Source organism: Hypomesus nipponensis, chromosome 3, assembly GCF_054491055.1.
Source record: "Hypomesus nipponensis isolate SF chromosome 3, ASM5449105v1, whole genome shotgun sequence".
Classification (NCBI taxonomy): domain Eukaryota; kingdom Metazoa; phylum Chordata; class Actinopteri; order Osmeriformes; family Osmeridae; genus Hypomesus; species Hypomesus nipponensis.
This window is the reverse complement of record NC_140363.1, coordinates 17,884,830-17,897,103: the sequence shown is the minus strand read 5'-3', so window position 1 is coordinate 17,897,103 and position 12,274 is coordinate 17,884,830. Positions and strand designations below refer to the sequence as shown.

Below are 12,274 nucleotides of genomic sequence, written 5' to 3'. Positions count from 1 at the left end.
CACTGAGATCATGTCTTAGCCTTTTTGCTTGGATTCATAGGGGCGTTTCCATGTCTGAATTGAGTTAACCACTTAAACGTTTCTGAAATCTCTGTTACAACTGCTTCATCTTCACTGTGTGCCTCTCTACCTCGTGTTCCCAGTCTCTCACACAAACACACTCATTCTTTCTTTCTCTTTTTCTCCCTGTTATGACAAACATACCCACGAGACCGATTCTAGGTGACTTACTATAAATCACACACTAACACTCGCTCCCTCGAAACCTTTCTGTTATTCTTGTCTGATAATAGCCATGGCCTCCAAGTCCCCACACACAACAGGAAAAGGCAGGAGGATGTAACAATTGCACGCATAGATTAATTGCCGTTTGTTGCAATGGCTATAAATAACCACAACAGATCATTTGAGATAATTACTCTCTGTGTGTCGCTCTTGCAGTCTCTATCCAAGTGCAACTGGACTGTGCAGATCAAAGCAACAGAGCTCCCTATTCTGTTCCCTCCTCTGCCTGGATATGTTTAGCCTAATTACTTTGACAGAGCTGGAATAGAGTTCCCAGCCCTCAGGGTGGTGGGGACAGGCACCAGGGGGGGAGGCGGGGGGGGGGGCAGGCACCGGGGGTGAGGGTGGAGGCGGGGGAAGGGGGGACAGGACACGGGGGAGGTCCAAAACACCAGATCAGCATTTCACACTGTCTCTCTCCCTCATCAACGTACATCCCCGTATGAACCTGCTTGTCTGCTCTATTTGGGAAAGGTAAGCTTCTTGTCTCCCCTTCCAAAGTTGGGTGATTAGGCTAGCACTATGGGGGAAATACAGAAGGGCTTTCTCTGAATGAGGACGCTTGCGGTGATGAAGGGAGCTGTGAAGCCTCAGCACCCTCAGAATCTCTCTCCATGTGAGCGTGGTTCTGCCGTGACTCCTCCTGTCTTCCTGACCGGGGGAAACATGCGCTGCTGACACTGAAACGCCTGTATCCCCAAGGGCAGAACCAGGCCCTGCCAACAGATGGTGCTACCAGTAGTCTCAACACGCAGAAGAACATCCTTTCCCATCAACCTGTACAGCGACCTCTGACCTCTGTACAGTGACCTCTGACCTCTGCACAGTGACCTCTGACCTCTGTACAGTGACCTCTGTGTATGTTGTGACTTGTACAGAGTAGGTTCTGGACAAACTAAAAGTTTCACTCAAGAACATTTTAAAAAGTCAACTTAAGTTTGAGTTGGTGTTCATGTTAATGATTGTAGGTGTGTCTTTTCCTCTTTCTCTGGTATGTACTTTTACTGGTATGTAAAATGTGCCATGTATTTTGAGGGTGCTGTGAGTGGTTTCTGCAACGGCCATTTTTTGATCTGTCAGCATCACACTTTAGGTGTTCAACTTGCTAACCCCAGCCAGCACCGCCCTGCAGTCTCACACCAGTGCACAGTCTCACACCCCTGCACAGTCTCACACCCCTGCACAGTCTCACACCAGTGCACAGTCTCACGCCCCTGCACAGTCTCACACCAGTGCACAGTCTCACGCCCCTGCACAGTCTCACACCAGTGCACAGTCTCACGCCCCTGCACAGTCTCACACCAGTGCGCAGTCTCACGCCCCTGCACAGTCTCACGCCCCTGCACAGTCTCACGCCCCTGCACAGTCTCACACCAGTGCGCAGTCTCACGCCCCTGCACAGTCTCACGCCCCTGCACAGTCTCACACCAGTGCGCAGTCTCACGCCCCTGCACAGTCTCACGCCCCTGCACAGTCTCACGCCGCTGCACACGCTCCCTCCCTGACATGCAGTCCTCCTCTGAAGACCTCTCAAATATGGCAACATTAAAGTGGCCTCGCCCAAACTGCACTGATGCAAGGAAGGGTGGAGGAGGGGGAATGAGAGGAAGAGAAGGAAGAGAGGAGGAGAGGAGGAGAGGGAAGGACGAAAGGAAGGAGGAAATAGAAAAAAAGGAGGAGTAAGAGGAGGGGGGAGGAGGAGAGGGAAGCAGAAGGAGGAGGGGGAGGAGGAGGGGGAGAAGGAGGGGGAGGAGGAGGGGGGAGGAGGAGGGGGGAGGAGGAGAGGGAAGCAGAAGGAGGAGGGGGAGGAGGAGGGGGAGAAGGAGGGGGAGGAGGAGGGGGGAGGAGGAGAGGGAAGCAGAAGGAGGAGGGGGAGGAGGAGGGGGAGAAGGAGGGGGAGGAGGAGAGGGAAGCAGAAGGAGGAGGGGGAGGAGGAGGGGGGAGAAGGAGGGGGGAGGAGGAGAGGGAAGCAGAAGGAGGAGGGGGAGAAGGAGGGGGGAGGAGGAGAGAGCCTGACTCCAGCAGGGCCTGTGTTCTGTTCTCTGTTGCAGCCGGGTCCAGCAACACAGAGCAGTCTTTGTGTCATCGTCATCATGCTGCCAGGAGCCAGGAGACACTGCTCCAGAAAAGAACACTCATTTTCCTCGCCCACTTGAACGAGAGGCTCTAGAAATCCAAATGGGGTGATTAAAAATAGACTCTGCCAAAGTGTGACTCCTCTGAAGTCACCAAAGTCCTTACAGAGCATCCACCTCCTCCCATTTCTCTAGCTTCTCCAGACACAGTAACACTGATCAACAAAACGTTCACGAGGCCCTGAAATACTCCAGATGTTGCGTTCTAAATCGAGCTCACATTAAAAATCACGCACATCTCTTTTGACTTATTACTGCTGTTAAATTAAGAAGCAGATTGTTTGCTGCACTCTGTAGTAAGGAGGAGATGGTACAGTGCCAATGGAGCAGAGCCCGACAGCACAGCTAGCCGACAGAGCCCCAGTAACTCCACCCTCTGCACAGCCACATGGGGCTGGGGGGGGGGGGTGTTGGGACAGCTGGGCTGCAGATGAGGGGACAAGCATCCAGCAGTACAGGAAGACACAACCCAGGCTCCACAAACAAGCCCGCTCTGCTCTGCCCCCTCCGCACACTGCCATCAGTGTCAGCCGGGCCCTAGTGACTGTCCACATCCAGCTCTTTACGGATGGCCACAAGACAGTTGACATTTACGGTGAATTTCAGCACACACAATGACTAAGCAGTGTCAAATCTGTCATTTGGCAACGGGGGTGATCAGGACGTGGGATCCATGGAGCTGGCTGAGTGATCAGAAAGGCATGCTGTCCAATGAGAGGCGTGGAAGGTCACATGGCAGTGACTGCTGTCCCTCTGGCCCTGTGGTGATGGTGTGTTAGTCATCATTAAGTAGTGTGGTGCTGCTAACACCAGGGGGAGGCTAGATGAGTGTGTGTGTGTGTGTGTGTGTGTGTCTCTGCAGAACGTTTTCCTGAGTCATTATCCCTGACCAGGATTCTGTTTTCCTGTTTTCTGGTGGTGTGTGTGTGTGGATTTCTACAGCAGTTCTGTGGTAGCGGTTGTTGTGGGCATGTGGGCATGGTGTGTCACTGTGAATCTTGACACTGCTGTAATTATAGAGATCCAGTCAGGCAGAGATGCAGTCAGTCATGATGTGTCAGTGTGCTGGGGATCTGATATGTCCAACAAAACTTCCCATGTCATCTGTATCCTGGTTAACATCCGTCCGCAAGTCATAAGTGCATTGCTCAGAAAAATGACAGAGTTGTTTAACCTGTTGGTGAAACAAAAAAGAGAACTTTGGTTTGTTAACGATTGTGAGTGCTGAGTTAAGAGTTGCGTAACACAAATGAGAATCTATAGGATTCTACTCAAACAGACGTTTCTGGGTAGAGATATGCAATGGGAGAGGTCATTTCTATGTACTTACTGACTGACTAAGCCAAACAAAGATACAGAGCAAACAAGGTCTGCCCTCTGACTCACAAACCTGATACTGAGAAAGAGAGAGAGGGAGGGAGAGAGAAGGAGGGAGGGAGAAAGGGAGGGAGAGAAGGAGGGAGGGAGAGAAGGAAGGAGGGAGAGAGAAGGAGGGAGGGATAAAGGGAGGGAGAGAAGGAGGGAGGGAGAGAAGGAAGGAGGGAGAGAAGGAGGGAGGGAGATAAGGAAGGAGGGAGAGAAGGAGAGAAAGAGAGAGGGAGGGAGAGAAGGAGGGAGGGAGAGAAACGGACAAAGAAGGAGGCACAGGAAGCAAAATGAAGACAATGCGAAAGTGATTTCAGTTCTCTGGAATAGGGAACAGTATTCAGGTCCCAGGGGCGTGAGACTGGCGTCTGCAGTAACTCACACACGGCCTGCTCCCCACCCCCCCCTGTACTGTCCCATACTGTACCGTACGTGTGACAGCGTGAAGCTGAGGATTCAGCACATCCCCAGCCTCCCTGTCCCACACAGCTGGCAAAACACCGCTCTCACCGCACACAGGGGCCAGAGCTGTGGGACAAATATAAATCATCTCTTTCTCTGTGCACTCTCTCACACAGCTGTGATAGACACACTGCAAGACCCCCAAGGGGCCGAGGATAAAACTTCAGACTTTCACATAATGGGATATAAATAGAGGCCCCTGGGTGGCAGTGGAGAAAAGCGTGTCATGTGACTCATAAAGGATCGCTGTTAAAACGGAACAATCACGATTGTGGGTCAATGCACACGATTCTGAGCTGCCATCAAGACTGTGTGCCATACTCGGCCGTTGGTTGGTTTGCTCGTGGATCCGGTTCAGTGTACTCTTCAGAGAGCAGAGACTAGCATTTCCAGTGCACACCAGTGTGTATTCATTCGTCCAGTGAAAGACCTCCTCCACATGCCTACTCTCCCCCTTGCAGAACATAACCTTGGGTCTGAGATATGGGTGGAATGCACTCTGGAGCAGGGCCCAGCTGTCACCCAGGACTCAGCTGAACCCAAGCCCAGTCTCCACCAGGACTGAGAACCAGCACAAGCCCGCATCCTTTCATACTCTTGACAGACAAATTCATCTGAACCCAGAGGAAAGTCCCACAATTATTTGCAGGCAGCAGCAAATGTATGTATCCTTCCTTTGACAGACTTGGCCTGCTGCAAGAATGACAACAAGCTTAAAAGTTTTCGGCAGGAAACCCTAACCCAACCCTTAACCACTTCCTGTCAAACAGCGGAACACATCTGCATGTGAGTCTTACTGACAGTGTAGCATTAGAGGTAGAGACCTCAGAGCAGGGATTTGCAGAGGGGAGAAGTGTCTTTTCTTCAAACAATAATGGATGTTTTACTGTCCTTGAGGGAGAGCTTAGTGGAATGTGGTTTTGAAGAGGCCTACCTCTACCATTAGGGAGATGTAAAGTAATCTGTCTTAATAACAGTGTGTGTGATTGTATGCATGCGTGCGTTTAAACTCAGACAGTTATTATCTCCCTGGGTGTGGTGGCTGGACTAAAGGCCTACATTGAGCCATCACTTGGCTGCTATCTCAGTACACTTACATTCAGATCTGAGAACGGCAGAAAAAGTGTGAAACTCACTCTGTTGTACAGATGAACAACAGTCCTGGCCCACGTCCCTGCCTGTAAGACCACAGGGTGGGATTCATAGAAGATTTTTTACGTCTTTAAAAGAGAGTCGAGTTTTAGAGTTGAAACATTTGTAAAAGCAAAGTGTGGGGCTGGCGAAAGGTTGAACCTAGACGTGTCGATGTAGCTCAGAAAAGTGACTCATTCACTGTGCATCACATTTGTAATCTCTTCCTCTTTCTATGAAACGGGGAGGAACTCCAAAGCCAGCAGTTTCAAAAGAATTACCTCAGTGCTGCTTCAACAGTTCCACAACGATCCCAGTGGGTCGTTGCCATGGTTTCCATCCAACAAACAGGACTTTCTGAATGCAGATGAATTTGTCTTTGCACATTCCTGAGAAAAACCAGCGATAGGGTGTGTATGGGCAGCGCCTTTTGGATTTAGCAGCACTCTTACAACAGTTACCGTACAGGCCTGCTCAGTTCTGGGTGGTGCAGGTGATGCCTGTACTGGCAGACGATCAATTGATCGTTAAAGACATGGCTTGGAAACAATAGTCGACAAGTGTGTTCAAAATTTGATTCCTGTTTCACAACCCTGTCTTTTTTTCGAACCCTGTGACATTGGCTCTTTGTAGCCTGCTGTAAGAAAAATAACACATTTTTCAATTAAATATCCCAGTCAGACAATATATCATCTAGCTACAAACAAGCGAACAACCACTCCCTTCGTCATCACAATAGCGTGAAGCCCCTTCCCATCTATTACACTCAGGAAGTCAGCGGCAAACCTATGGGGAGTTGGCAGGAGGCCTCGTCTTGCCAGAGGAATGGCCATTAACCCGAGTGAGTTATTTTTCTGAAATGATACCTAGCTAGCAGCTTTAGTTAGCTGCTGGGCTAAGTTACCCATAGATAGATATATATCTTTGAAGTTATCTATCATTATACCCATAGCAATGCTACTGCTGTGTTAGTGTGACTTGCTAGCCTTCTAATTAGTACATTCTGAAGCCATACTAAAGCGTTTGTTGCGTAGTTTTTGTCTATCGTAAAATATTTAATTGGAATGTTCGAATCGCATATTTGGGACGCTACAGCCAACTTACTGCCTTTCCTGATACATGCGTCTGTCATGAAGGTCAGGAGGGTCATTTGGCAGTGTGGCAGCAAAGGGACCATAACGGCCCAGTTAAACTGCATTCAGAGGCTAGTGGAAGCTCCTTACCCAACTCCTGCTGGGAGAAAGGTCATAAAGACAATGTGTTCACACATGCCGCCACACAGACTCGTTCATTCGAAGCAACAACAACAAAAAAAGTAAACTGCTTGCCTGTGTTGTCGGATGATTTCATGTATCAGTTCAATAAATCAAGTTTGTTTGAGGCGTGTGTGTGGGTTGTGTGTCACATATCTCCTTAGCGCCAGCTTCGATTGTGTCTGAGTCACCTGACCTGTCTGACGGAAACTGGGGTGGTTTCTAAAGCAAACATCCTGAGGCCACAGCCATAGCTCAAATGTGCCTCTTCTCACAGAAAACGACTTATTGACCTTCATGGCTGTGTGGATGAGAACAGAGATATATTCCTCTCGTCTTCAATTGCTGCATGTATTCACATGTCCCCACTCCAACCGTATGCTACCAGGAGTTAGTGCCCGCATGCTGTTTATAAAGCAACATTCCTCATCCACCTATAGTACAGGGACACCTGGAACCTGAGCAAATCAGTGTTTGTGATGCGATTTTATGGTGTTCCTTCTAGTGTTTGTCACATATTCTGAATCTGCGGAATAAAGGGCACAGTGTCCTCTACTATGCTCTGCTGAAGGAAAAGCTCTTAAATCTGGTGAATAAAACAAACTGATCTTCTGTTGCCCAAAACACGAGGGACGGACCACATCTAACACCATCAATTCTGTCTGTCAGTACTGTAAACATGCCCCTTTATTGTCCTAAATCCGCCACAATGGAAGGCTTATTAAGTCAAACATTCCTCCACTGCAGTTCCTGTGTCTGCCGCTTATCTATCTGTAATAGAGAACTGCAGAAATGTAAGTTAAAGTAATCGGCAGTTGAACAGAATACAGTTACAGAATTTCCACACGCCACACGCATGCACACCAGTTTGCGTTAAAAAAAAAACAAACGAAATGGCATGGAGGTTAACCACACTGGGAGACAGGGAGATCCAGATGTGGAGTTACGCAGAGTGCTGGCTTCTGGTCTCCCCTGTATCGAGCAGCTTGCTGGGGTGCTATTCTACAGAACGGACTCAATAGTCCCCGCCTAACCACTGCAGTTTAGAACAGGGATCGATAAATATCTCGGGAGAGGACTACCTTATCTCCCTCTGAGGAGCTGCCAGGTATTGACTCAGTGGGACGCTGCAAGTCCTCTGTCCTTCACCGCTAGCTGCAGAGAGATCAGACTCGTACTCATTATGGAGCGAGATGCCAAACACACACACCAGGAGGAGGTTAGGGCCTCCTCATCCATCAAGATATAACCCCTGTCTCTGGTTCGAGGACGTGATACACTTGCCCTGGGGAGCTTAGAAAGTACAATTGTAAACCACTGAGACCTTTTGTCAAAGACAGGCACCTATTCTGTTGTGGTCCTGTAACACTACTGTCCTTACTTTGTGCCTTTTCAGGCCAAACACTCCATTCTTCTTGTCATTACCTTAGTAACGACTGTGCTATTTTTAAACGAGGCCACTACTCAACATCCATGATCTCTATACAACTGACCTTTCTCCAAATCTACCCCTTACTGACCACAAAATTAAGCTGTCATGTTGGTAGGCCAACCGGAAAACACTCCCCTCCGACTTCTTCTAAATCCACAGTGGGACTTCCTTTAAAATAAAAGATGGGTTTGACATTTTGGTTCTAGGGCATAGCACACCCTGATGCTCTGTGTGTCTTGCTTTGCATGCTTGTGAAGGGGAACCTGGTAGCCACAGTCAAATGAATAATGGGTTCTGCAAATGCTTGGCAGGCTGGTCGCCCCCTTTCTCTGCATCGTCAAAAGAGAGGCTCTAAGGAGTAGTGATATGTGACCGTGCTCTGGTCCTGGAGTAGATATTGAAACAGGACAACTCCACTGTAGTTTACATGTCTCTCCAGACTAAGCGTGGAGCTACTTGAGGTTACTGATTCTGATGAGAGGTTGAAACAGAAGTAGCCTCATACAGACTCAGACTGCAAAAAATAAAAGATTTATATTGTTCTGGGGGTAGGGCTTCAACATATAATGTAAATGTAATATAAACTGGTAGGGTCTCTCCACAAATATGCAGCCTTTTTTTTGAATGAAATGCAGTAAGACAGTAAGTTACAGCACTAGCTCAATGTTACACAAGCAAGCAGAGAACAGCTGTGTCGTTTTAACATTTGTGTAGCATGCCACCCGCCCCAACCCCCAACACAGACGATCATGTGGCTGTGGTTCTTCCATTGAGACCAGCAGTTGGACTTCCTGTTTTGTACATTTTTCCCATTCAACAGTGGCACTTGGGTGCCAGTGAATCAAGACTTATGAGATTTAACCTCAACTAACAGTTCTCAAATCTCTCAATATGTGAAAGCAATTAGTTCCCCATTTTCCTGTGCTTGGAAACTAATAAGTATTAACCATCCCATTTTTTTCTTATAACTCAAATCAAATATCAATAGGATCACACAAAAGGAATGACACCAACTGGCCTACATCCTTTTTTGAACAGCGGGGCATAAAATCAAGAACTGACGCATTTAAAATTACTTTTTTAATAAGACATTACAATGACATTGTTCTGTACATGGTCCTCCAAGTCAACACAGGAGTTAAAGAGATGCACCAGAAGATGACTTGATCATTTTGCCAGTGAGCAGCTCTGACTGCGAGACCGGTCAATCCTGTGGTGTGGTTCCTGTGTGTCTGTGCTCATGCTACAGGTATAAGCTCATCATAATGTCTCTTTTTCTGAGATTCTTCAATGGGGATAGAAGGTCGAGAGCTCAGTGCTGAATGACATTCCTTTGGAAATATTGGGAGTCATCTTACTGTATGACTATCAATGGTACCCATGACTAACTGCGTTCTGAAAAGCATGTTTGAGTTACTGTAAACCTGTGTTGCATAGGCCTACTTCTGAACAATGTAACCAACACGTGACACAAAAAAATGTCAATTAGCTCACCATGTCACCAAGCATTGGGGAATCACTTAATTGCTAATGGATCCAAACTGCATTTAACAGAACACTGGACTGTCTTCCCAGTCGGTATTTTATAATGTCCAATGTGATGGACTGTAAGCAATGGTGAACACTCTTCAAATCTTGCAATAGCATCTTTAGTAGGAATACATAAGGGTGTTTCTCCTTTGATTATGATTCAGGTGTTGCAGTTCCTCAAACTATTGACATCACATATCTTAACTTAAGGGGGGGGGGGGGGTTAAACAATACAGACCCATATACATTAGCAAACCAAAACTATTGTATAAACATGAATGAACCAAGCCTCAGTTCAAATGAAAGATAAAACTAAAGCTTTGTTAGAAAAATATATAAAAAATGGGAAAAAGAACAGGCAAAGGCGGTGGTCTCTGGAACTCGACTTTAAGAACAGTTTTAATTGATATTCATCAAGCCAAAAATAATGAATTAATGTGATATAGACCTGCTACAGAGAAGCAGCTAACTGAAAGCTAGCAAACCCAGTTGAAGATAAATTAGTTATCGGGGTCAACATTGTAATCAAAATAAATGAAGATAATCAAAGTTGTCTTTATTATATTCATTTCAAAGGTTATTTGTTGTTACTTGCCTCAACTTTTTTGTGTAGATCTGACTTAAAACAGTCATCACTCAATCATTAAGATTTGTAGTTTGATGTTAGCCAAGTCAGTCCCTCGTATAGTCCATCACCGGTGGTCGCACAGGAGGGCTGAACATACCAATTCCTATCTCTGATGCGGGTCAATCCTAACTTCTCCTGGATCTCATGGGGCTTCATGGCGTCCGGTAGGTCTTGCTTATTGGCAAAAATCAAGATGATGGCGTCCCTCATCTCACGGTCATTAATGATGCGATGGAGTTCCTGCCTCGCCTCATCGATGCGATCTCTGTCCGCGCAATCCACAACGAAGATTAACCCCTGTGTGCCGGTGTAGTAGTGTCGCCATAAGGGACGTATCTTATCTTGACCTCCAACATCCCACACATTGAACTTGACGTTTTTGTAAGTGACAGTCTCTACGTTGAATCCCACGGTGGGTATTGTGGTGACAGACTGTCCGAGTTTAAGTTTGTAAAGGATGGTTGTCTTTCCTGCGGCATCAAGACCAAGCATCAATATTCTCATCTCTTTGTTGCCAAATATTTTTGATAGCATTTTCCCCATCTTGAACAGTGCATATATATTCCTTTCCTATTGTAAAAAAAAAAAAATCCTTTCTTCACGCAAAACCTTTCAATTTGATACAGGCCTATTTTCTCAACAGTGGAAGCATTACTCAACTAGGAGCAAGCTTCATTTACATTATAAATGACAGCTATGGTTGAAACTACCCTTCAAACTCGCACCGTGCCATTGATCTGCTGCACAATGTTTGGGCCACAAGGTGTTCCTGTGTGGTATGCAGTTGTCTTCAAGTTCAAATGGGGAGATGTTACAAAAAAAAACAACGTTGGGACGTTAAATTATTGCTGGAAAAAACGTGCATTAAAGTGGTCAGATGTCGAGTCGCATTAATCAAGAGGATGTGGGGTCGATCCAATATTAGCAGAGGAAGGTGGTGGGTGAACTGAACGAGGCCCTCAAAAGCCTGCCGTACTTGTGAATGCCTCTTGGTGGACGTGTCTCGCGGTCCCTCCTCGCCGGGAGCGTCCGCCTTGTTCGTATTGGTATTACCGGAGCAGAAATACAATTTGATGCAGCTGTTCCATCAAGCGTTGTGCAGGGCGACACGCGTGTTCACATGGGTTATTTTCTCCCGAACCTTCGGTCACTAGATGGGTCATTCATTCACTCACCGAAATCCCCTTCATGTCCCTCTGAAACAGAAGAAAGGTTTGGGAGGAGTGTCAGAAGCCTCAACTTGGCTAGGCTAGGTAGCTAGCATGTTAACATTAGCTAGCTAGCTAGATGGCTATTTCAAGCAGTAATTCTTGCTAATGAAATTCAGAAACGCCCGTTAGTACCAATCCGTTCGTTTCTAGTCACTTTTACATATCTCCAAATTAAAAAGTGCATATTACCAGCGGTTTCCTCCCTTGTTCTCTTGGTATTTCCACCCAGCTTTCGGGTCTCTCCTTCGTCTTTTTCAGTCGAGTTGCTGCTTCACCGGAAAGGTGTGGAGCTACATCACCCGCAACTTCCTCTCTAGATAATTCAGTAGGCTAGTCAACTGCTTACGCAGAAGCATTCACAGCGCACGCACTGGAGACAATGTAACAGGCCGCACTATATGCGGATCAAAGGATTAAACTGACATTGCATGCAATGTCCAAATGCGGAGAACTTATTTTAAGACATATACACTTCTAACAATAATTGAAATGTAGTGGATGCCTTAGCGGATGCAAAGCTCCGCTCGTGGTGCAGCTGGGGCACCACCTTTAGCTGTCTTTTGATATTGAAATTCCTTAATTGACCGGCCTATTTAGTTTGATGATGAAAACACTTTTGGTGTCAAATTAAATTATGATGCGTGATGCGCAAACGTTATCTAGCCTATTAGTTATCAGCGCTTGAAGAATTATGTCCAAATATCGCTTGAACTTGATCCCACCCACACCATGTTTAGCCTAATACAATTCTGACGGGCAGGCTACATGCAGCGAGATCCAAAAGGCGATGTCGCCACCTTGTGGTATGTAGGCTACAGCAAGGTCCTCGATTCTTTTTAAAG

At 46.8% G+C, this 12,274-nt stretch overlaps 1 protein-coding gene across 1 annotated transcript; it reads right to left on the bottom strand.

Annotated features, from left to right (window-relative positions):
• Positions 1-9,128: 9,128 nt before the first annotated feature.
• Positions 9,129-11,776, bottom strand: arf6b (ADP-ribosylation factor 6b). Its single transcript, XM_084681254.1, has 2 exons — positions 11,622-11,776; positions 9,129-11,417 (listed from the first exon to the last, which is right to left on the bottom strand). The coding sequence occupies exon 2, from the start codon at positions 10,762-10,764 to the stop codon at positions 10,237-10,239; it is 528 nt and encodes a 175-aa protein (XP_084537380.1). The 5' UTR covers positions 10,765-11,417; positions 11,622-11,776; the 3' UTR covers positions 9,129-10,236.
• Between the last annotated feature and the right edge of the window lie 498 nt (positions 11,777-12,274).